At 39.8% G+C, this 21646-nt stretch overlaps 2 protein-coding genes across 5 annotated transcripts; one reads left to right on the top strand and one right to left on the bottom strand.

Annotated features, from left to right (window-relative positions):
• The first annotated feature begins 263 nt into the window (after positions 1-263).
• On the top strand, positions 264-14296 carry vmp1 (vacuole membrane protein 1). Of its 3 annotated transcripts, none has more exons than XM_034603817.1 (12): positions 264-318; positions 817-926; positions 1239-1371; positions 1742-1832; positions 2365-2475; positions 6043-6210; positions 6435-6566; positions 8400-8480; positions 8621-8737; positions 10361-10422; positions 12126-12225; positions 13233-14296. In XM_034603817.1, exons 2-12 carry the CDS (start codon positions 848-850, stop codon positions 13374-13376), a joined length of 1218 nt encoding a protein of 405 aa, XP_034459708.1. In that variant the 5' UTR covers positions 264-318; positions 817-847; the 3' UTR covers positions 13377-14296. The 3 variants fall into 3 exon arrangements, with proteins under 3 accessions (XP_034459708.1, XP_034459709.1, XP_034459710.1); XM_034603818.1 differs by having other exon boundaries at positions 304-404; XM_034603819.1 differs by lacking the exon at positions 264-318 and adding an exon at positions 395-717.
• A 1793-nt stretch (positions 14297-16089) lies between these two features.
• On the bottom strand, positions 16090-21212 carry tubd1 (tubulin, delta 1). Of its 2 annotated transcripts, XM_034604042.1 has the most exons (9): positions 20927-21212; positions 19701-19848; positions 18468-18684; positions 18146-18377; positions 17331-17495; positions 17099-17221; positions 16661-16844; positions 16334-16476; positions 16090-16265 (listed from the first exon to the last, which is right to left on the bottom strand). In XM_034604042.1, exons 1-8 carry the CDS (start codon positions 21075-21077, stop codon positions 16371-16373), a joined length of 1326 nt encoding a protein of 441 aa, XP_034459933.1. In that variant the 5' UTR covers positions 21078-21212; the 3' UTR covers positions 16090-16265; positions 16334-16370. The 2 variants fall into 2 exon arrangements, with proteins under 2 accessions (XP_034459933.1, XP_034459932.1); XM_034604041.1 differs by having other exon boundaries at positions 16090-16476.
• Positions 21213-21646: the final 434 nt, after the last annotated feature.

Genomic DNA, 21646 nt, shown 5'->3' on the forward strand with positions numbered 1-21646 from the left:
AAAGCAAAGTAGTGTTGCAATTGTTTCTATTGGCAAATCTGGCAACCTCTGATTGGCCCACAAACTGCAGCTTACGGAAATACGTCTTTATTGAATTTTCAAAATAAAAGCATTGATAAGTTAATCACGTAACAGTAACAGTAAATATGCACTTTGTAAAGTTTGCGTCTGTTTTAAGTGTCTATACAATTGTATATTTCTCCTTGTAAACCTTATAGCAAACCCTGTTTTGTATACATTCCTTCATGACTCAACCGCTGTACAGTTGTACTTTGACACGTCCCGCGTCTATTTCCGGGTGAGGAGGACAGGAAAGAGGTACGGCTGTCATTTCATTTTTTACAAACAACGCTCTTTTCGCCTCTTTATCGTGTCTTTTTTCTCACGTCTCTGTCGGCGCAGCGGTAAGAAGCAGTTCCACACTCCTCTCTGGAAGAAAGACGTCCCGTTACTGATTGTGTCGCCCTCAATTTCACATGGGGGCCGCCAACGTGCCTAGCTTAGCAGTTAGCACGTTGGCTAGCCGGTTAGCATGTGGAGGATGATGTGGTCGCGTTTGGCATCATATCTCGTGACAGGCTCACCGTCACGACGGCCGATATTTCGGTTAACTGTGGACATTTCTGCCGTGAGATGCTGTGATATTATTCACCCATTCACCTCCCGGCTTTATACGACATTTCCCCACTGAAACCAACCGTATAAATCAGTTAGCTGGTGTGTTAATCACGCTGTGTGGCTTCAAACAAGCAGTGAAGAGGACGCTGTTAATCCACACACAGTAACGCTGTTGTCATTCTGTCTCTGTTGTCCCAGACTGCCCTGACCTGCCAACACCGTGATCGACATGGCAGCTAATGGAGCTCGCTGTGAACAGCCGCAGAAACGTGCAGCAGCTAAAGACAAACAGAATGGCAAGTCCGCAGGTCAGTCTCCAGCGAAACCTCAATTTACCATTCACCCCTGAGATGTCCCTGAAAAGTTCATGTTGTGTAATCCCTCCAAATGCCAACACATGGTTTGAACAAGTCATAAAAACTCTCAGGCTGAGTCATTTTTACTGCTGCTTACTCTCAGTTTCCAAAGGTGCGGACGACTGAGCTTATAGAGACGGAGACAACTTGTTTAAGTTATTTGTATCATGTATTTAGCACTGCCATCTCAACAGGATGCAGTGATCGATGAGGTTGCAGGTGTTCCAGTGTGTGGGGCTGATTGTGTTTCTGTTTGTGATCCAGACTCGTCAATAAGGAACAGGAGACAGAGGGATAAAGAGGAGCGTCTGTCTCTGGTGTTATGGAGGAGGCCTGTCACCTCGCTACATTACTTCCTCCTGGAGACCCTCGTCAAGCTAAAGGAGTGGACGCTTCAGTAAGAAGTGGAAGAGGTTTCTCTAGAGAGCCTTTGTCTGTGCACGAGTACTTACACATGTGACCTGGACCTTTTGTCCTGTTAGTACACGATGGCTGAAATGATTAGATAATAATATTGATAATGATAATCCTATGTCCCCGAGAAGCTGGAATCATACAGCTTATAGTGAGTAAAACTTTACACTGTAGAAAGATCAACTGCATTTACATTTATTTGGGAACTACTTATTCAAACCTACAAGGTCATTTGTGATTTTAAGCCCTTCCGATAAAATTCAACAGAGATAATAACACATAATATTTTTTCAGTGTTGAGGTTTTGTGCTTGTTTCAAGGTTGACATATTGTTTTCTTCTCTTCTTTTTCAGGCTTTGGCATCGACGAGGCACAGTGTTGTTTTTTCTGGTCTTATGTTCTCTTTTCTCCATTTTGTACTCCACTGAGGGAGAACACCAACAAGTAAGGCTTGAGTGATTTGTGTTTTTTTTCTTTTGTGTTGTTAATAATCAACAGCGTTGCTTCATCACCAACCTGTTTAAAGGTTAATGATAAGTCACTCTTAACCCACCTAAGACCGTCACCAGAAGAAAGTTAATGTGTGGAGATGATGAGGTCTGCCCTGTTGTCAAGTAACCCTTGATCACACAGGCAGTTGGCTGAATGTTCTGTTTACAAATTCCTCTGCGCAGTGATCTGTCACCGTTAAGTTAAAAGAATGCCTAGTTTAATTTTAGAATGAAGTTCTTCCCAGGATTATCCCATTAATCGTAATAAGCTACCACAAATAATCAAAAGTACGGAAGACAATTGTCAAAGACACTTTACATTGGTTTCCAACAGAGAAAGCAAATAACTAGTAATATGACAATTTTGAAATTTTAAAAATGTCCCTAAATCTTTCCCCTTAAAACCAGTTGTCAATATAATCAAAGTTTATTCACCATTCCCTTCGTTATATTTGGTTTATTTACTTCATTTTCTTTCACTTTAGTATGTTCAGTACATGGAGAAGAGGTTTCTATGGTGTGCCTACTGGGTAGGTCTTGGGATCCTGTCATCGGTTGGCCTTGGGACTGGCCTGCACACCTTCCTTCTCTATCTGGTAAGAAAGCACTAACAGTTTGGAGGTGTGTACAAACAAAATGTCCATATATGGGATTAAACGTCTACTTGGAAACAGCATACTTCTTAATTTTTTTAGTGAATGGCATATGTGGCACAAAAGTAGCAGGTAATGTCTAAAAGCGATTGAGTAAGTCACTTGCACATCAGCACACATAATAGTGGAGCCATACAAAACAGACACATTAATACATGTACTTTTCTACATTAGGATGTCCTGTATATCTAAAATATACAGGTTGGTAAATTGGTAATTTATACCACAAACTATTAACTTCTCGCTACAAGTATAACTGAAAACTCTTTCTGCAAAGGTCATGTGTGTGTCTTTTCCTGTAGTTGCCAGATGATGGCGTCATACTCCATATTCATTGTCTTTGACTTCTTCAAACTCATTCCACTTTTTCCACATCTGTCCAACTGTCATTTCCCCTGACTGTATGACTGAGTCATTGGAATATATGTCATTTGTGCTAGCTGTGGTTAAAAAGGAGAATTTATCAAAATGAAATCGAGGCAGGAATCGTCCACTTCAGGCTGATGATGTGGCTTCTCTTCTGTTGCACAGAACTCACACAGATGTGGGAAGGCTGAGTCAGCTGTTTCCATTACAATGAAATAATCGGAAAAGATGTTCCTGTGACCTTACGTTTCTTCAGAGTTTGTGTGTAATCTCTCCTTTTATACTTTTCTGCTTACCATATGTTTGCTTGCTTGTGGTTCCTAGTAGTTTTTGTTCTTCTTTTTACAGTGAGTCCAACAATGATGGAATAGAGGAAGTGGCTAATACTAACATTTATTGTGTGTACTTGTGTGCACTCTTGAGTGTCTACAGTATAATGAGCCTTTAGTTGTAAATATTTTTTTTATAAAATTAGCAAAGATGGAATAAAAGAATAAATATTTCTATTTGCTGTAGGCACCCTGTATCATGTTTATAAAAGGAAGTTTTTCAAATTCATTAAAAAGAGGGTGTGAATGAAGGATCTTTTACTATTGGTGTAGCTTTTCTCCTGGTCTGTATAGTGTACAGCTCCACCAGTTGTGTTTCTTATAATCCTGCTAGCTATGTTAATTATTTGCGTTCAACAGTAACCAGTGTTAACTTTTTGCAATGAGGGTTATACTTATGTTTTTGCCTTTGGAGGTGGCATTACTCTATTAACTGAACCAACAATCAACCAATCAGTCAGCAGCAAGTTTAAAGGCTTACAGTTGTGGGCTGTACAGAGTTATGCAAAACTTGGTGGAAGTATTGGACATGGACCAAAAAAGAGAACACTTAAAAGTTTGGCACGTATCTGGAAAAAGGAGAGCATGCAGGAATTGTTCACTTTCTTTAACTTAACAAGATATGGCATTTTCATCAATATCCCAGGGAACAATAAATGGATCTTGATGGGGAAAAAAATCAGGTATATTCAGGGGACTGATATCTATGAGGGTGTGCAATTTGATGTGGCTTGTTTGATTTTAAGGGGACTGTTGGACCTTGGCTAGTACCATTCTCATTTGTGACTGTGTACATCCCCATTAGTTGCACCCAGAGAACCATGCAAAGCATTCCCTAAATTCCTGTGACCCTCTCTAATTTTTCCACAAAAAAGTCAAAGCTGTCTTTACATCACTGACCACATGATGCAAGGCCCCCTGCTCATTAGGAGACTATGCTGTTCCCAGCTCACCAGATCTTAGTTCAGGTTCACTGTGCTGCAGCTCCTATGACTGCTGCCTACTCAATGTTGATGTCAGCCATGGAAAGGAAACTCCCAGATTTAATGTTGAAGGAAAAACCCGACATAGAAACAACAGAGATACACTGTGAATCTACCTCAAGCCTGGAGAATTAATAGTTAGCCCCCACAGAGAGGGTGAGCTCATTCTGTTCATGGGAAAGGGGATTCACTCACCACCAGTATTATCTTATGATTCATCTTGATGCTTTGGAGGTCACTGCTTTGCCTCTATGTGTTGAATTATACTCTAAATATTGTGGTTAAAGGAAACATGCCAATATATTGTTGCTTTTACAGATACATTTTTCCTTTTGATCATCTCACCAACAATTTAGAGCATATTTCAATATTACCACAAAAATGATTATTCACTGGTCCAGTCCACCAGTTGGTCAGTCTCTCCTCGGTCTGTTCATCTGAACAACACCTGACTAGTCTCCAATAGATTTTGTTTGATGCCCAGAGGATGAACCCTAATAATGTGAAACTTTGTGTCCTTTTTAAACTCAAAATTTCAATTTTAACCAACAAGAGGTGTTTTTGCCGCAAAATTTCACAGGAGAGTGCCGTGAAATTTGCTGAGCTCGTTCATGCTGCGAAGGGGATAGACTGAAATGATCCTGCAGTCCTTCCTGTTGCGTCACCATCCCAATAATCTGAACACCTTTTAGATGAGTTAGCTTTTTGAAGATAACGAGTTAGCATCTCATAATTATAACTTACTATCTCATATTGTCAACTCACTATCTCTTTTAATCTCATAATTAAGATTTTTTTTTAATCTCATAATTTTGACTTTGCATTTATCTTTATGCTTTCACTGGGGGGAAAAAGGGAAACCACAGGGATAAAAAAATGTTTGTTCCATCCAGCAATTTCCTATTATGGGATTTAATGAAATTTGCATCTTCAATGGTAAATTTGATGGCTACATTGTAAAATCCACTTGCTAAATGTTTACTGAGCTAAGTGGTTTATTCAGTATCAGTCATCTTCCTGTATGTGAAGATGTCTACTCTGGTAGCTTTAGCAAACAAAGAGGTTGAAAGCAGGAGGCCAAAGCATCACCTGTCAGATCAGTGTATCAGAATCTGGTTACAAACTGACTCACTACTTCTTAACACTGTCTTGTTGTGTCATGAATGACAAAGTCTGTTTAGTGTCCTGTTTGGTTGGAAAGAGACTTTGTTGTGTAAATATAGAAGCTGCCTGTGTGCTCACACTCGGAGCAGGGTGGAGAGTTTCAGGGGGAGGCATTAGCAGTCAGCGCACACTCATTGTGTGCTGTCCATCTACTGTCAGTGTTGTCTCTATTACCTTGAAGACACATAATGGAATAACTGTGTTGTAGTTACAGGTGGGCCAACTGTTGTTGGGGCCAGGTGGCTCAGCCTAACCAGACACCTTCTCACTGATAAATGATGACATGCCTACCTGTCACAGAGACTGTGACTCAGCTCCTGTTGGTGTGTGTCCGTACCTGTAGACAGACACAAAGGAGCTGTGTTTAATCATGCAACAGCAGCAGGGTGAATTTAACTGGCAGTATTTAAACAGTTTTTTAAAGGTCTCGCTGTTGCTTAGTAAATTTAAGGTGTATAGACGCAACACTGATAATTACAATGATCCAAATACCCCTTCCCCCGACTGTTGCAGTGCATCCTGCTGCTTAATTTCTCTGAACTTAAGTGTTTTCCACGTTTACAGCCAAGTGTCTCATAACAAACGATAGACAAAATGGATGTCTTTACCTGTTTTATGTCCCAATTATTCATTCTGTTCATGAAAGCATCCTTTTTTCTCTGCATTAGGGTCCTCACATAGCATCAGTAACCCTGGCTGCATACGAGTGCGGCTCCATAGACTTCCCAGAGCCTCCATACCCAGACCAGATTGTCTGTCCCCAAGGTGGAGTGGTGGACAGCAGCGTAACTCTCTTCTCAATCATGTCAAAGGTCCGCCTGGAGGCCTGCATGTGGGTAAGTATTAGGTTGAATACAGAGACAATACAGCGATCCTGACTCAACATGTAAATATGATTCCAGCAAGCTCATGTGCCTGCAGGGCACAAGAAGTAATTTTTTAGCTTCAAGTCAGTCTATAAAATCCAAAAAGTTGGTGGCATGAATAGTTACCTATATCTGAATGTGAAAAATAGATTAGAAAATTATGACATGTAACTTTTTCAATTGTTTGGATTCAGGGTGCAGGTACTGCCATCGGAGAGCTGCCTCCATATTTCATGGCCCGAGCGGCTCGTCAGTCGGGAGCGGATCCAGATGATGAAGACTACGAGGAGTTTGAGGAGATGCTTGAGCAGGCTCAGGGCGCTCAGGTCAGAGTTGCATATGTATAATATCTGTATTTTAGCAGGTCATTAACACAGGCACATAAATAGTATGAATATTTTACAAAAAGATTTAGGAAGCATTACCCACCTCAGATCTGCCTCATTTGATTTGAAGTCATTTAAGATGCATCATTTTCACATCACGCATTTATTAAGAAAGGTGGCCCAGATGAACCAACATTCTGTCTTCAATTAAAAACACCCCGTTCCTTTGTTTAGTGCCCAGTTGTTGCCCATCAACTTAATATGATATGATCTTATCTAATGGGGTCTTATCTTTATAATGCACAACTGACCATTGAGCCACTGCCCACTGATTGGTCTGAAAGTGCCATGTGACTTCAGTGAAGCCACTCCCTCCTTACACTTCCAGTAAATTTGTCTGTTGGTGGGTGAGTCACCCGGAGCACTGTTCCCCCTTTAATCATTCCTCAGGCTTCGCTCGCTCTCCCTCCCTCGCTCCCTCGCTCCCTCCCTCCTGTGTCTCTATTCACTGGCCTCTAATTTGAATGACAGACAGTTCTGTCAGGAACTGAGCTCACATGACTGGAGACTGCTGAGATCAGATGCTGAGTCAGCAGAAGAGAAACCAGCTAAGTTGTGAACTTTGTCTTCATCACCTATTGTCACTTCACTGGTTCTCAGCTGCGGAAGCCAACCTCGCATCACATGTCTGTCATTTATCGTCATCGGTCAGAGGTCAGAAGCATCAGAAGCCCTTTTACTAAGCACCTCTAATAAACTCATGGGAATGACACAAAATATATATTTTTAAATCACTTCCTGTCATGTGTTGGTCATTTGATCTACAATAAAAAAACTTGATCAGCATTAGAAACATTTTGGGAGAAAGGTGTGAGTGTAGGCAAAAAGAGCATTTACTTAATAATCTCTAGTTTTATTTAGTAACATTCTTACAATAATAATCACTAAAATATAATAATTAAATTTACATGGGAAACATTAAGACAAACGTGAACAGAATCAGGGAAAGAGAGGAAAAGAGAATTCTTAATAAAAATGTGCATCACAAATATTATAATTATATTATTCAAATACAGAAAGTACTTAAATTACCAAAATTTAGTTGGGTTTGAAAATGCACATGAATTTTAATAATTTCGTCATTCCTTACAAAATCTTCATTGAGATTTTTAAAGCATTTGTTTGTCTGCCTCTTAATCTCCCTCCTGCATCGACTGTGATCTCTCTCTTGTAACCACAGACGTTTCACCCCCACAGTGTTGGAGATTGGATCAAAAGATCCTCTGCACTTTTGTACAACACATGTTTTAGTTGCAACGTCATCAAACCCTCAAAAATCTTTCAGTGCTCAAAAATAACAGGTATTTTACCACATTGCTCTCAGTAAAGCTCCCGTTCTATGTAATAACACTGCAGACAACACCACTGTTTATTTAAAGACCACGCATCTACGAGAAGCACATGATTATTTTAAGAAAAAAAGAAAATGGTGATTATGTGTTCAGAGATTTCCATGTGTATGCACATGTTGTGATTCAGGGGAGTGTAACAGTATTGAAAGCTGTCGTCAAGATTCACAACGTAATTGTCAAAAGTTGCTGGTATTAATAGAAATGAAGATGCAATACCTCGCCCGGAATACAATTTCAGAAAAATACTGTACAGTAACTCAATAAGTCCTTAAGTTCCTCCTTTGTTGCTATTGAGCTCCATAATGTTAAGTGTAAGCTACAAAGCAGATACCTGGCCGTCTTTAATATAGGAAAGTAATCACATCCAGTCATGTCCAGCTGCAATATTGTGTTTTAAATTTGTTCGATTTTTTTATTTCAGGATTTTGTCACAAGAGCAAAACTGGGGGTCCAGCACATGGTGCAGAAAGTGGGATTCTTTGGCATCTTGGCTTGTGCCTCAGTAAGTCACAATAAATATTTTTTCACTTGACACTACACAGTTTCCTTTTTGTTACAAGGGATTTTAGATTAACACCTTTGATAATCTCTGGCTGTGTAAAGAAGATGAATCGCTAAGATTGACTGATGTGTGTGTTTCAGATCCCTAATCCTCTGTTCGACCTGGCTGGAATAACCTGCGGCCATTTCCTGGTTCCTTTCTGGACCTTCTTTGGAGCAACTCTAATCGGGAAAGCCATCATCAAGATGCATATACAGGTCAGCAGTTTAACAAGAAACTAGCGAAACTCGACAACAAAATAGACAAAAACATTTTTTCATTTAAACCATGTGGGCACATACCTGCAGCATCTAGGCTTTGAATATTACTAATCCTTTCTTTCATGTCATCGCAATTCTTTGTCAACAATGTAATGGTGCATGTCCAAATGACCCACTCTCTAAAAAAAAAAAAGGCTATGCCGTGCTGCCTGACTCATTTTAAACAATCACCGCAACCTCAAAACGTGTGGGAGAGATGAAAACTAGTGCTCAGATCGTGACTCGGTGGCTGTGAGAAAGTCCTAATTGTGTCCTCTGCTTTGAGAAGCATCCAAACCATCTGAAGATGGCTCCAGATGAAACGAGGGACGCTTTTAAAAAAGTCTTTAACAAGAGCTGGGATTTTTTTTCCTTTTTTAAATGAAGTAGATCAAAAAAACTTTTCAATCATGGAGTATATTGTTGAGTCTGCTCCACCGGTGACTAATGTAAGCCTTTACTAAAAGAGGCTGTCGGAGTCTGGGTGAGTCGTCGAGTGTCTTAACAAACTGAACCAATGCATCGCTTAGTGGTACCAGCTCGTGATCTCACTCTAAGACCCTTCAGATAAAGCTGTGGCGCAGCGGGGGGGTTATGAAGGATGTAGAGTGGACATGAGAACGTAGACTTCAGAAAAGGAAATGGAGCAGACGGTAAGAGGCTGCAGGGGGTGACTTTTTTTTCTTTTCTTTGTACCTTGAACCCCTTGGACATCACGTGTCATATCCTGTCTGATTTCGTCCGGGGGGTCATGTGTCATGCTGTTTAAAGCAGATCAGATTCAGGACCGGAGGAGGAGAATATTGTGGTTTTGCACCCCCCCCCCCCCCCGCTTCGGCTCTTTGCAAACCACACAAAGCCCCTCGCAGCCCAAAATGTAGCTCTTGTTCTGCCAGGTTTGATTTTTGTAATTAGTGTGTCTGCAGAAACTGGTCGATGTGGCCTCTCACAGCTGCGCCGCTAAAATTAAGAATCAAAATGTCTACATATTAATCTGTCCGTCATGTGTTTCTGAAAGACAGTCTACTGTTCTGTTAACTTTTTTTAACTTTTGTTCAGATGTCATTTTTTTTTATTTCAGGATGCATCTTGTTTATACATATACACATCGGAGTATTAGGGCAACTTCAAGGGGGGAAAAATGTCTGAGATTTTGAGAATGAAGTTGTAATTTTGCAAGAAAAAAGTTGTAAATTTTAAGTAACTGTGCTTTAGAAAGGCGGTGCAAAATTGAGCAAGAAACTGAAGAAAAGAACCACATGGATTTGGAGAAAATTGCCTCTTTAGTGGAGGAGAAAATGTTTGGTAATGGTCGACTGCTAGGCTTTTGTTGATTACCTTTGTTATATTAAAAGGCATTTCTTGTTCCTCAAGAAGCAGTGAAATTGGTTTTCAAGATTTTGGATCGAGAAGGAGTGAGGAGTCTTTTCCTTATTAAATTACATCCTTCTTGTCTAAATATTATGTCTTTATTCTCAAAATCTCTGAGATGTTTCCCTTTTAAGTGGCCCTATTATTCAGTCATGGTCCAGAAAGTAGTGGGTTATTAAAGCATCTTAATCTCTCTCTTTTTTTCTACAGAAACTATTTGTCATCATCACCTTCAGCAAGCACATAGTGGAGCAAATGGTGTCCCTGATTGGGTAAGTGTTTGTCTCATTGTCTCCCCCTGGTTTGTGGTTGACGGAGCATTTGTAAACATTTACAGATGCATTTTGGACGACGAATAAATGCTTCATAGCAGTGGTGTGCGTGCAATGTATTTTTGCATTGTTCACAAAAAGGTAGAGTAATGTAAACCATCTCTGCAGCTTTGGTGGTCAGACGTGTGAGGTCCCATTCGAACATGTCGATCTGACTCACTGAGAGAAATCCCCCAGCAAGGCGGGGAATCACAATCATGGCCAATTTATTAAAAACAAAAAAAACGTTCAGTGGCTGGGTGTCAGATGTAGCTCATTTACAGGAATTAGAAGTAACATACTTTCTGCTGAAGATTATATCAAGTAAAATGAGCTTTTCTAAAAAATCACACACTGACTTATATTTATTTATTCACACAGTCAACAAAGACTTTGACTTTTTTCATGAATGGGATTCCTCTTCTACGTCATAGGAGCTGCTTAGATTTCTGTTCATCTATAGACTGTCGTATGTTAACTTACATGTATGTGATGTCCAGGTATTTAGATCTGAATCAGTTTCAAGGGATTTTCATGGGTCTTTCCCACGAAAATCAAATGCCTCTCTGTGACTCGCAATGATGAGTGCTGATGGTGCGTCCTTGCTGATACAGGATGTTTTCATAGCAGTTACTTGTGTTTGTGTGTGTGTTGTGTGCTTACATGTTAAGTGGGAGAGATGACAAGAATGAGTCAGTCAAAAACAGTTCGATTTACTTGAAATCCGCAATTACCCAGTCCCCTTTTTGGTGCTTGTTTAGTAAATTGTCTCTTTTTCATTTTGCTATGTCTAGTCAAGTCTAGATAACATGTTTATGACCTAACTGGGGACAGAGTTGAATTTAAACAGTGCAAAAGCTGTGTGTGTGTGTGTGTGTGTGTGTGTGTGTGTGTGTGTGTGTGTGTGTGTGTGTGTGTGTGTGTGTGTGTGTGTGTGTGTGTGTGTGTGTGTGTGTGTGTGTGTGTGTGTGTGTGTGTGTGTGTGTGTGTGTGTGTGTGCAGCCTGCAATATATTTTTCTTTTCATGGTAATGATAAGTTTGGAGTATGTAGAGATTCTGTTTAAACTGTTCTGCTCCTGACCAAATGGTAAAACTGCAACAACAATGCCTCTCTATGACATAAATTGATAAAATGGCAACCATTATGATTGCCCCCCCCCCAAACCCCAACCCCCTCCACCTGGTGAGACGATCCACACTGCCTAATAAGGACATGAGCACACCCTGATTGGCTGTCTTTCCACCCAGAAGGCAGCAATGGTGGTAAAGGTGATGACATCATGGCGACTCACTTCCCGATTGAAGGGGCTGACACAGGCGCCTATAGAGAGCAGAACAGTATAAAAGGAGGATTGAGGAGTTGCTGGTTCATTCCTCCCTGCTCCTGCTCAACAGGAACAAGTAGAGGAGGTGGAGGATCAACACAAGGCCCTCATGTAGGAGGTGTCCTGCAGCAGCTCTTACAGGGATGCTGGTGGCTCAGTGAGGGCTGTTGGTAGAGTTCAGGGAAATAAATGAGGCTCTTCTAGGGAATGACTTTTCTGTGTGAGGCTTCAGTTTTGGAGACGTAAAGGTGCTTTTAAGGGTAAGTGACTTACTGTTCTTCCTCCCTCTTTTCTTGTGTGTGTTTTCTGTGTGGATGTTTGCGGGGATGCGACATCAGGTCTGTGCCTAAAGTGGGACCAGCTATCCAGAAGCCCTTCAGCCAGTACCTGGAGGCCCAGAGGACCAAGCTGCACCATGATGGAGGAAGTGCACCAGCGGTAAGAGCAAAGTCCAATATATATATATATTGATGTATTGCTTATGTATTTTGCAAGCACAGTTAGGAGGTATAACACTGATCCACCTAAGATTTGTAAAATGTTTTGATGTTTAGTGTTTGTCATTCTCTGCTCGTAAAGAGTTTAAATCCAAAACTAGGAGTCTATAAACTTAACAGAAACAATAATGTGACCTTTTATTGTGATAATTATCAATATACATTTATAATATTTTTTTTGATAAGATTATCCTTTATTTGTTTATTCTTTTATTCCTTTTTCTATGTTAATATAGCCATAGCGCCCAACCCTAATTTCTACTATTTTCTGCAAGGCCATGCAGCACTTGAATAACAAAAGTGAGAAGGTTTTTGTAACTAGTCTGACAGACTTTATTTGTGAGGCTGATACTGATATAGACATTAGAAGTCTCATTTATTATCACATAAAATGCTTGTTTTCACTGGTTAGCAACTGTAATATTATATATTATATAGAATTAATATTATTAGTATATAATAGAGCTTTCAACAATTCTCAAGGACACTTGACAAAAACAGAGAGGGCAAATAAAAGCAAAAAACTGTAATTTCAGTTGTATTGTCCATATTGATGTCGGTTTCACTCATAGAGCTTAACAATCTGTAAAAGGTGTGATGCCCCCTTTCCCTAAAAAAACGACCAAAAAACCATAAATGTATAGAATTTCAAAGCTAGAAAATGTCATACCATCTAAAAAATATATATATATACATTTCTGCCCTATGATATCTTGTTATATGTTAGGCAATAACTACTAGTGTTAACTTTGTCTTTTTAGCCACAAAAAAAACCCTGGACGTTTATATTTCAATGACATTTTCTTCCAATCACGTTCTACTGACATAAAAACAGGATGCCAACAAAATTCACCTTGTTATAGTTTTACTAGGATTATTGTGTGCTCACTATCTGTACTACTCCATTGTGCTTTTAATGATGGTAATTTACTCCCTGATTTTCTGCAGGATGAGAACTGGTTGTCGTGGGTGTTTGAGAAAGTGGTGCTGGTCATGGTCTGCTACTTTGTCATCTCCATCGTCAACTCCATGGCTCAGAGCTACGCCAAGAGGCTGCAGACGCGGAGGAACTCGGAGGAGAAAACCAAGTGATGACAGGGACAAAAGCAGTTCAGACATCCCAGTGACTGTGTTTCTGCTGCTGAGAGCCCTGCGCTCAGACCCAGCCACTCACAATTTAACAACAAACCTCACCCTCATCCATTCTCAAAGAGGCTGAATGCTCGAGAGGAAAAAAGAAAGAAAGAATGAAATCCAGGCTCTGTTGGTTTTGGTGTGTTTGAGGATGTATGCTACTGTTAACTGTTTGTCCCTCCTTCAGGTTTTGTAATTCTTCCCTTCATCTCACTGTCTGTGTAGTGCGATCGGTTCTGCTGTTGATCTTAACATGTTACTTTAACATTAAATTAACCCTTTCATTGACCTCAGAAGTGAAGCAGCGGTTTGGTGGTGGCTGCTGTGTTCGGGCGGTGCCCATCAGATGCTATGCCTTATGCAAGACGGGGGGGGGTTTGGCTTCCCTCGAACATAGTTCTTGACTTATAGACTTGATTGTTATTTAATTTTGTAACATGTATGTATGGATGTATCTCGATTCATTTGTACAGTGCTGCCAAGATAACTGCGATGGATGGTCTCTTGTTTTTTGTTTCAGGGTTTAATTTTCCTTATGTTTTTTGTCCTGTTCGACAGTAAGAACAACTCTTGTCGTCTTTTGTTTCTGGAGTTGTCATTTTAAAATGAAAAAAAAAGCAATATCAAGATAAAAAAAACAGATGGGTTCTGATGGATGCACACAGTGTAAATATCTTACTATCTTTTGGACCATATGCGCAGATGTCTTTCTATTCCAACGGTCTGTGTGGACGTGAATCAACTTGAACCAAAAAAGGTGATATCATTTGTAAAGTGACATTGTGCTCTCGGCTAACTAGTCCCATTTCTACTCTGTACATTTAGGTTGGATCAGATCATATATATAAAAACATGTAAGTCATGGCACTTGTTTCCAAGTCTGAGTCTGTCGTTCTTTGAGTTCTCATGGAGGATGAGACCAACTTTGAAATGTTGAAAAGCTCTTCTGGGATTATTGTGATGTCTAAGAACTTACTGTTATGAAAGAGCTAATGCATAATTCTCTCTTAGACATGGTCATCTTAAAGGTAAGTGAAAAGCTGCGGCCTCATAACGTTCATTTGAAAATGTTTAAGTAATTTGTGGATGAAGAATTGCATCATGTCCTAAATACTTCGAGTCTTTCTTTCTACCAACCGGACTCCCACATCCTCCGTATGTTGGTCATAAATCCTGACTGAAATATACTCTGTAGATTAATGTCCAGCATGTGGAGAACATCCCCTTCCAGACGCTCAGTAGTGAGATCCATCCCGTCAGCTAGCTTATCAGACTGGTGTTGGCTGTTGTATTGCCATGGCAACACTAGTTTGTAAGCTGGCTGAAGCTGTGGGCCTTCAACGTTTCATGGTGATGCTCTGCTCATGTCGACGGTTCCAGGTCCAGACTTCAGCTGCTCCATGTCGGGACTTAAATGACATTCTTATGACATTCTAATGCTGATTGTTCCAATTCTGGAAATAATGTTAAATCAATAAAGTATGTTAACTGACAACCCTGTCATTTTTCTATGTGAAGTGCTGCTATCCCTAATAACCGCTGCTTTCAAGTGTTCAAACTACAATTAGCCTGAGTTGATCTCCACACAAGGTCCAGTTAGTGGCTGTTCTGGAGCTTTTGATCACACCACATGACCTTCATCTGCAGATGTCACGTAATATAGATGGTGAAAGCTTTTCTTATCCAAGGCTATGAAGTAACTAAGTACATATACTCAAGTAAGTGATACTTATGAGGTACTTGTACTAAACTTGAGGTCATCCAGTTTATGCAACTTTATAGCCTAAACATTTTGTATTGCACATCTCCATTTGTATTTTTAGTAGAACCTTTACGAATGTTATACTTTCCTCTACTATGGTATTTACTCGATTGCCCCAGTTACTTTTGATTGACACACAAAATATAAGATCAACCTTTTATATTATTATATACGAAAGGCCCAACACTCCCTTACAGGCATTTCTGTTACTGTGGCTGATTGCACCTCAGGTTTAAGGCCCCTATATGTAGTTTCAGTCTTATTACAAAGCAAATGAGCATGTGTGCATTAGGGGCTGGACGATATGAAAAATTATAGCAAAATAAAAATGTTCATAACAGTTGATATTGACGATTATCACAATAAATGCCACAATCGTATCATATATATATATATTATTAGAATAACAAACATTTCAAAAGAACATAATTTATGTGTTATACCTCCTCACTGTGCTTGGCCTCATACACATTCAATTAATTGACATTAGTTTGTAAAAATCTGTTTTCACTTTGACATGAAAGAAGCTTTTTTTGCAAATTCTTGTCAAAAAAGCCAAATTATATTGACCATGATTTCATGTATAAAAGCAACAAAAGGGTGAAACATCCAAGGGGGGTGAATACTTTTTATAGGCATTGCATGTCTTGTTAAATTGCCTTTGAGGACAATTATATTACTTCAACTACTGACTATGTTTTATTACAGCCCTAGTGCACATAAGTTTAAAAGAAAATTCAGTATTTTCGGAGCTTTGTGGGTTTACACTGAAATGTGCTGTTTGCCATAGTTTATTGTTGATAAATATTTTGCTGAGATTAACCAAATGCTTAAAGTAGAATTTAAACAGTATTTTTACAATGTGCCATTCGTACTTTTTTACTTATGTAAAGGATCTGATTGTCTATTGTCTATTTTGACTTGATTCATTCTAAAGCTTAAAAACAGTATTAGCACGTAATTTCAAAGTATAAATCGTGTAATGATATAACATAATTAAGTGAACCTTTGGTGTAAATGACCTCAGTCCCTGCTGCCACTGCAGGTGTCAGACACAGTGAAGGACGAAATCTGTTTAAATAAACTATTTGTTTTATTTACATGTTGGTTAAAAAAGCAGCAATGTTCCTGGTAACAGCAGAATCTTGTCTTCATTCAGTCCAAATGAAAGGTGGTGCTCGTTCTCTCTGCTAACACAGTTGACTGTAGCTGGAGATGACCTGCTCTAGGGATGTAAAACTGTCGAGAAAATCGTCCTCTGAGATCCCAAATTTAACGTACTGATGGATATAGGCTCTGGAACAAGAGGGAAACAACATGAGAGAGAAAAATCATGGTTACCAGGTCAATCTTCCATCTTTAACCCAAAGGTATGAACGTTAAAGAGAAATTGTGACACTGACATATACATTGTATACACTTGGACGATTCGTTTCAGTTCGAGTTATATTTATTTTTCTGAGCAGAGATCCTGACTCACCTGGAGGCGAACATGTTCCAGGCTTTTCTCACCATGTGATCCAGAGGTCTGAGCAGAGCCCGACTGTTACTGACCACCGTGGCAGATTTCTCATATTTGTTAAAAGGCACCGGTGATTTCCACAAGTTTAAAGCTTCTCCTGAAGACAGCCAGGGGGTGTACAGACCAGGGTCCTCAAAGCCTCCTGCAGACGAATACACACTAATTCACATCAATTATGAAGTGTATTCAAAGTGTCGGATGCTATCGTAAACCATTTTCTGTGTTATATGCATCACACCAGCCTGAACTACCATATTTACAATTTTTCAAAAACATCTTTATCTTCTTCATGACTGTCGTGGATTTATCAATTGAGATCAATGAGGAATGTAGTTATTATTTCACTTCATCCACTTTCCACATTAAAAATCAATTCGTTTGAATCAGCTCTCTGACCAGTCTCTGCACTGTAGACGTCTTTCCCCCTCAGGATGAGCAGGTTGGCCAGAGACGTGTTGGCTCCTGTGAGACTCCTGCTCCGCTCGGAGGCTGCAGGCGGACGCGCCTGCCAGTCGATACCTGACGCAGGACAAACGAGAAAGATCCTCAAATGGAGGGATTGACAGATCCAGTCCCATTCTAAGCCATAACTTTAAAATCCTACTATTATCCTATTGTCAAAACTTGCCTTCCTCCATCTTGCTGTCGGAGATGAGCATCTGTCGCAGGTGTTTGAGCAGCGCCGGCCAGCTGAACGTGCTGTAAGCGATGGAGGCACTGGGCATCTGGGGGATGGTGCACACACTGAGCAGCTTGTACTCCGGGTGGCAGGCCAGGGCGCTCACCATCTCACCTGAGAGACACAGGGAAGAATAATGGAACGTGAGGATTAAGACAGGCCAATCAGTGGCAGAGGCCTTTTAAGCCAAGATGGTGACCCACTGGAGTGTCAAGTTTTGTTTATTTCTTTTCCCATTCATTTATTTATATTTAATTAATAGAATGTCTTGGGAACCTTGAAAGGCGCTATATAAATTAAAGTTATTATTATTATTATTATTAATAATAGAGTAATACTGGTACTTGGGTACTGGAACGCAATATATTTCTTGATTCTCTTCATTCACACAAAACAAAACACAATCCCATTGTTTTGTTCATATTTTTTACAATTGGGATATATTTGCCCAGCTGAACATTTTACAGTTCAAAAGTGTTAATTTATAATGACTACAACAGTGAGTGAGTGGCCCTTTCAGGAGTAAGCGCTAGTTTTCTGTTTTTCTAATGATCTCACTCATCACTTTTCCACTTCACTTGAGTCATCTTGTGTTTTACTGTGTGAAGAAACTTAGGAAAAGTTTCTCTGTGTAGTCAACACCCCACGCCTAATCCGCTCATATTACAGGAAATCCAGGCCCTGCGGGTAACCTTTTGTGTGTGTGTGTGTGTGTGTGTGTGTGTGTGTGTGTGAGTCAGTGTTTGTGAGTGTGTCTCTCTCACCCAGAGGATTTCTGCTGTAGCCTCCGTGGGAGTCAGCAGTGAGCGCCGGCTGCAGCACGCTGCCCAGCTGGTGAGCGATGAGCTTGTTGATGTCACTGAAGGAGATGTGTTTGATGTTGAGCAGCTGGCTGCAGATCCTGTGCACTGTGTCGTTCTCGTGCACCAGGATGGCGTCTGACAGCTGGTAGAGATGAGCCAGCGTCAGCATTGAGTTATAGTTCTGGACAATTACCTGAAAGGACAGGTAACAAAACATTTTAAAAGCAGATTACTCATTTCATGGCTGTGGATTTCTGCTTGCACTTGACAGCAGCCTCCATACCTCTCCAGTCTCGTAGGGCCAGGTCAGGTGATTGAGGATGAAGGACTTTGGGTAGATGTCTCGGAGACCCTGAGTGACGAAGGTACCAACCCCGGACCCTGTTCCCCCCGCCACGCTCATCATGGCCATGAGGCCAGCCAGTCTGTCACAGCGCTCCACCTCCCGCCTCACCAGCTCCTCCACCACCTCTTTGTGACGAGGGCCGTGGACACAATACCTGAGTGAGACGAGGAGCACGTTTTCAACTTTTTTGTCTCCCTACGTCAGTTCATTTCCAAACATAGGATCATGTTTCCTGTGTGATTGTTCTCTCTACAAAAAAATGAATTTTTCATGATTTACAAGCTTTACATTGTCTCTTTAGTTCTATTATTAGTGGAGATATCTTGGAAAATGTGTTTTTCTGGCCATCATTTTCTTTACGTTGACCTTTGATCTTTGACCAATAAGCTCCTAAAAGTGACTCATCTGGAGATACCCTCCCAAGTAATATTCCCCCCAGTGAAAATCCAGCTATGCGCTGTTGAGCTGCTTCTCGGTGCACAGGACAATAAGTAAAACATTAACTAGCAACTGTCCTGAAATTATACAATTTTCACGAAAAAACCTTTGCTGTTTTAAGCTTTTCAAAATGTGAAAAATATTTATACATTTATTTCATTCATCGACCAAACAAAACAATATAAATGCACTAAATCTCAAATCTTGACTGAAAAGGAACAGAAAGAATAATAATCTGATATAATCTGCCCCTCTTTCACAAGATATTAATTAACAATTACTAATTCAATAAAATGTAAAATTTAAATAGCTGCAGGCCAACACAGCCCCTAACATCCCTCTATTAGTTTCTAAGTTTTAATTAATTTATACCATTCAAAGAAGCTCACAAAATGATTTATCTGACACACAAAAAACTAAACAGAACAAAGCTGAATGAACACGTTTCATTGTGTTTCCTCAATATACTGGCTTTAATTGTTTTTGTTAAATATGTTTGTTTTAGATGTTAGTTTCTTTGTTTGGATTGTTCCATAAACTGATTCCTTTCACTGTTATGCAACGTTCCATCAATTTGGTTTGGATCTCTGTTCCTTTTAAGTTATAATGGCTTTTTCTTTTTTCAAATCTTTTCTGGATGTTGGTAGCCAAAATTTTCTCATGAGTTATAATTTGCAGAATGATTGGCTTCTGACAGAATATAATGGCCTCTTTTAAAAAACAATGTCTTACCCATTAGCCCAGTTGTTTCCAGAGCCCTGCTTCTGGCTGAAGTGTGACGTGTCTCCATACCTCCACCTGCCAGAATGCGCAGCCTCGTTCATACAGTGGTTTATCACTTTAGGCTCCATGTCTATCAGCACCGCCCTGGCCACAAGATCTGGTGAACACACAGAGACTGGTGACACACTAGAATGTAAAAGATTACTAGCTTTGATTGTTCAGTAGATTAAGTGACTAGAAAATACTAAGAAATGCACATTCATAGTTCCATAGAGCCCATGATGGCAACAGTCCTCCAATGGATTAGTTTGATCAACGATAAATGACTTATCAGTTATCAAGAGTGTGTCCATTGATTATTAATTGACTTATGTTTCAGCCCTATGTGAAATTAGGCTGTAAATAAAAGCAATGGGACACATAAACAAGTATAGAGCAGACCAGGGATACTTAGGGCTTTGATGCTATAAAAACAGGGTCAAAGGTCATGATAGACTTGGTTGGTCAATCACACGTAGAATAGAATAGAATAGAATAGAATCCTTTTATTGTCATTGCAGAGTGTACAACGACATTAAGCAGCAATCCTCTAGGTGTAATATATACATAACAAAAAATTGAATTAAATAAAAATTAAAATAATAATAATAATAAAGTGTATATATGAGGTAGAAAAAGATGTGAAATGTAAATATAAAAACAGAACAGCAGATATTTAAGCAGCATAGTAAATGTGTATGTGTACATGTAGTGCAATGTAGTATATGTACAGACGGTGCATTGTGAATGTTTCAGGTCCCAAACAGTCAGTGTGTGAGTTATTTAGGAGAGTTCAGTTCTCTTCTAGCTGTGGGGTAGAAGCTGTTTTCCAGTCTGTATTGGTGGGATCTCCCACTATCCCTACTGTGCAAGATGGCAGCGTTCGTATCCTGATGTTTTTGGCTTCATTTGTGGATATTGGGAGGAAGTGGAGATGCGTGATGCAGGCATTAATTAATGAAGGTAAAAACAACATCACCTTCACATCAACAGTAAAATTCTGCAAACAAAAGATTGCAGAAGTGAGAATAATAAATGTTCATATATAATAATTGTATAGTTATAACAGTATCATGCTTTTACCTGTAATATTTGTACTGTGTGCTTTTATTAAACGTGAATGTATTTCCTCCACAGTGTAAACAGACTCCCACTCTCCTTGAACCCAGACAATGTGTATAAACAAGTGACTCTACCCCCGTGTGAGCTGCGGTGGAAGAATCGCTCCGTGCTGGCGGTGCAGTATGTCTTCCTCTGTCCGTCCTGAGCGTCACTGCACACGGTGTCGAACAGCTCGTGAGCCACCTGGTTCCCGCACTGACCCAGCTGCACCGTCACCACCGACATCACGCACCCGGGCGGAGAGCTTCTTCACATGCAGTCTGTGGATCTGTCTCTACTTCTCCTCCATGACAGCTCTCATACCTGCACTCTGTTTGGAGAAGGGTTCGTGTGCCGCGCCACAACCAAGACGCACCGGAATTTCCGGGCCAAACTGTCAAAACTTTCAAAATAAACAACAATTGATCCGTCGTGAAGGGTTGTAACTTTTTTATTTAAAAAAGTCTGTATACATAAATAAAAAGTATTTTCGACAAAAGCCACATTTCTTATTTGTTCATAGAAAAACTTGAAGCCCATTTGAAAACTATTAAATCCTGGAGAAAAAAAGAAGGCCTTAAATATAACCTACCTATAACTGTAAACCGTATAATATGAATTTACAATAAGTACCTTTTATTTATATTCATTTTTTAAAAGTATATTTACTTAATTATTCATTTTTATTAAATTGTCTTTCCTCACTTGTGGTTGTCTGTATGTTTTCTCTTATTGACTGGATCTTGAACTATGTTTTTTTATTGTCAAAGGCTTTAACATGTGCAATTTGATCAATTTGTATTTATCTTTAAAAA

This window comes from Hippoglossus hippoglossus, chromosome 13 (assembly GCF_009819705.1).
Source record: "Hippoglossus hippoglossus isolate fHipHip1 chromosome 13, fHipHip1.pri, whole genome shotgun sequence".
Lineage (NCBI taxonomy): Eukaryota > Metazoa > Chordata > Actinopteri > Pleuronectiformes > Pleuronectidae > Hippoglossus > Hippoglossus hippoglossus.

Bases quoted from the DNA above. Each gene is read 5' to 3' on its own strand.
- vmp1 (XM_034603817.1), top strand. From the start codon at position 848: ATGGCAGCTAATGGAGCTCGCTGTGAACAGCCGCAGAAACGTGCAGCA. The intron at 1,372-1,741 runs GTAAGAAGTGGA...CTTCTTTTTCAG, and splicing joins CTAAAGGAGTGGACGCTTCA to GCTTTGGCATCGACGAGGCA. The intron at 8,481-8,620 runs GTAAGTCACAAT...TGTGTGTTTCAG, and splicing joins GCATCTTGGCTTGTGCCTCA to ATCCCTAATCCTCTGTTCGA.
- tubd1 (XM_034604042.1), bottom strand. From the start codon at position 21,077: ATGTCGGTGGTGACGGTGCAGCTGGGTCAGTGCGGGAACCAGGTGGCT. The intron at 17,496-18,145 runs GTGAGAGAGACA...TGTGTCTCTCAG, and splicing joins CTACAGCAGAAATCCTCTGG to GTGAGATGGTGAGCGCCCTG. The intron at 16,845-17,098 runs GTCAGAGAGCTG...ATTCGTCTGCAG, and splicing joins CGTCTACAGTGCAGAGACTG to GAGGCTTTGAGGACCCTGGT.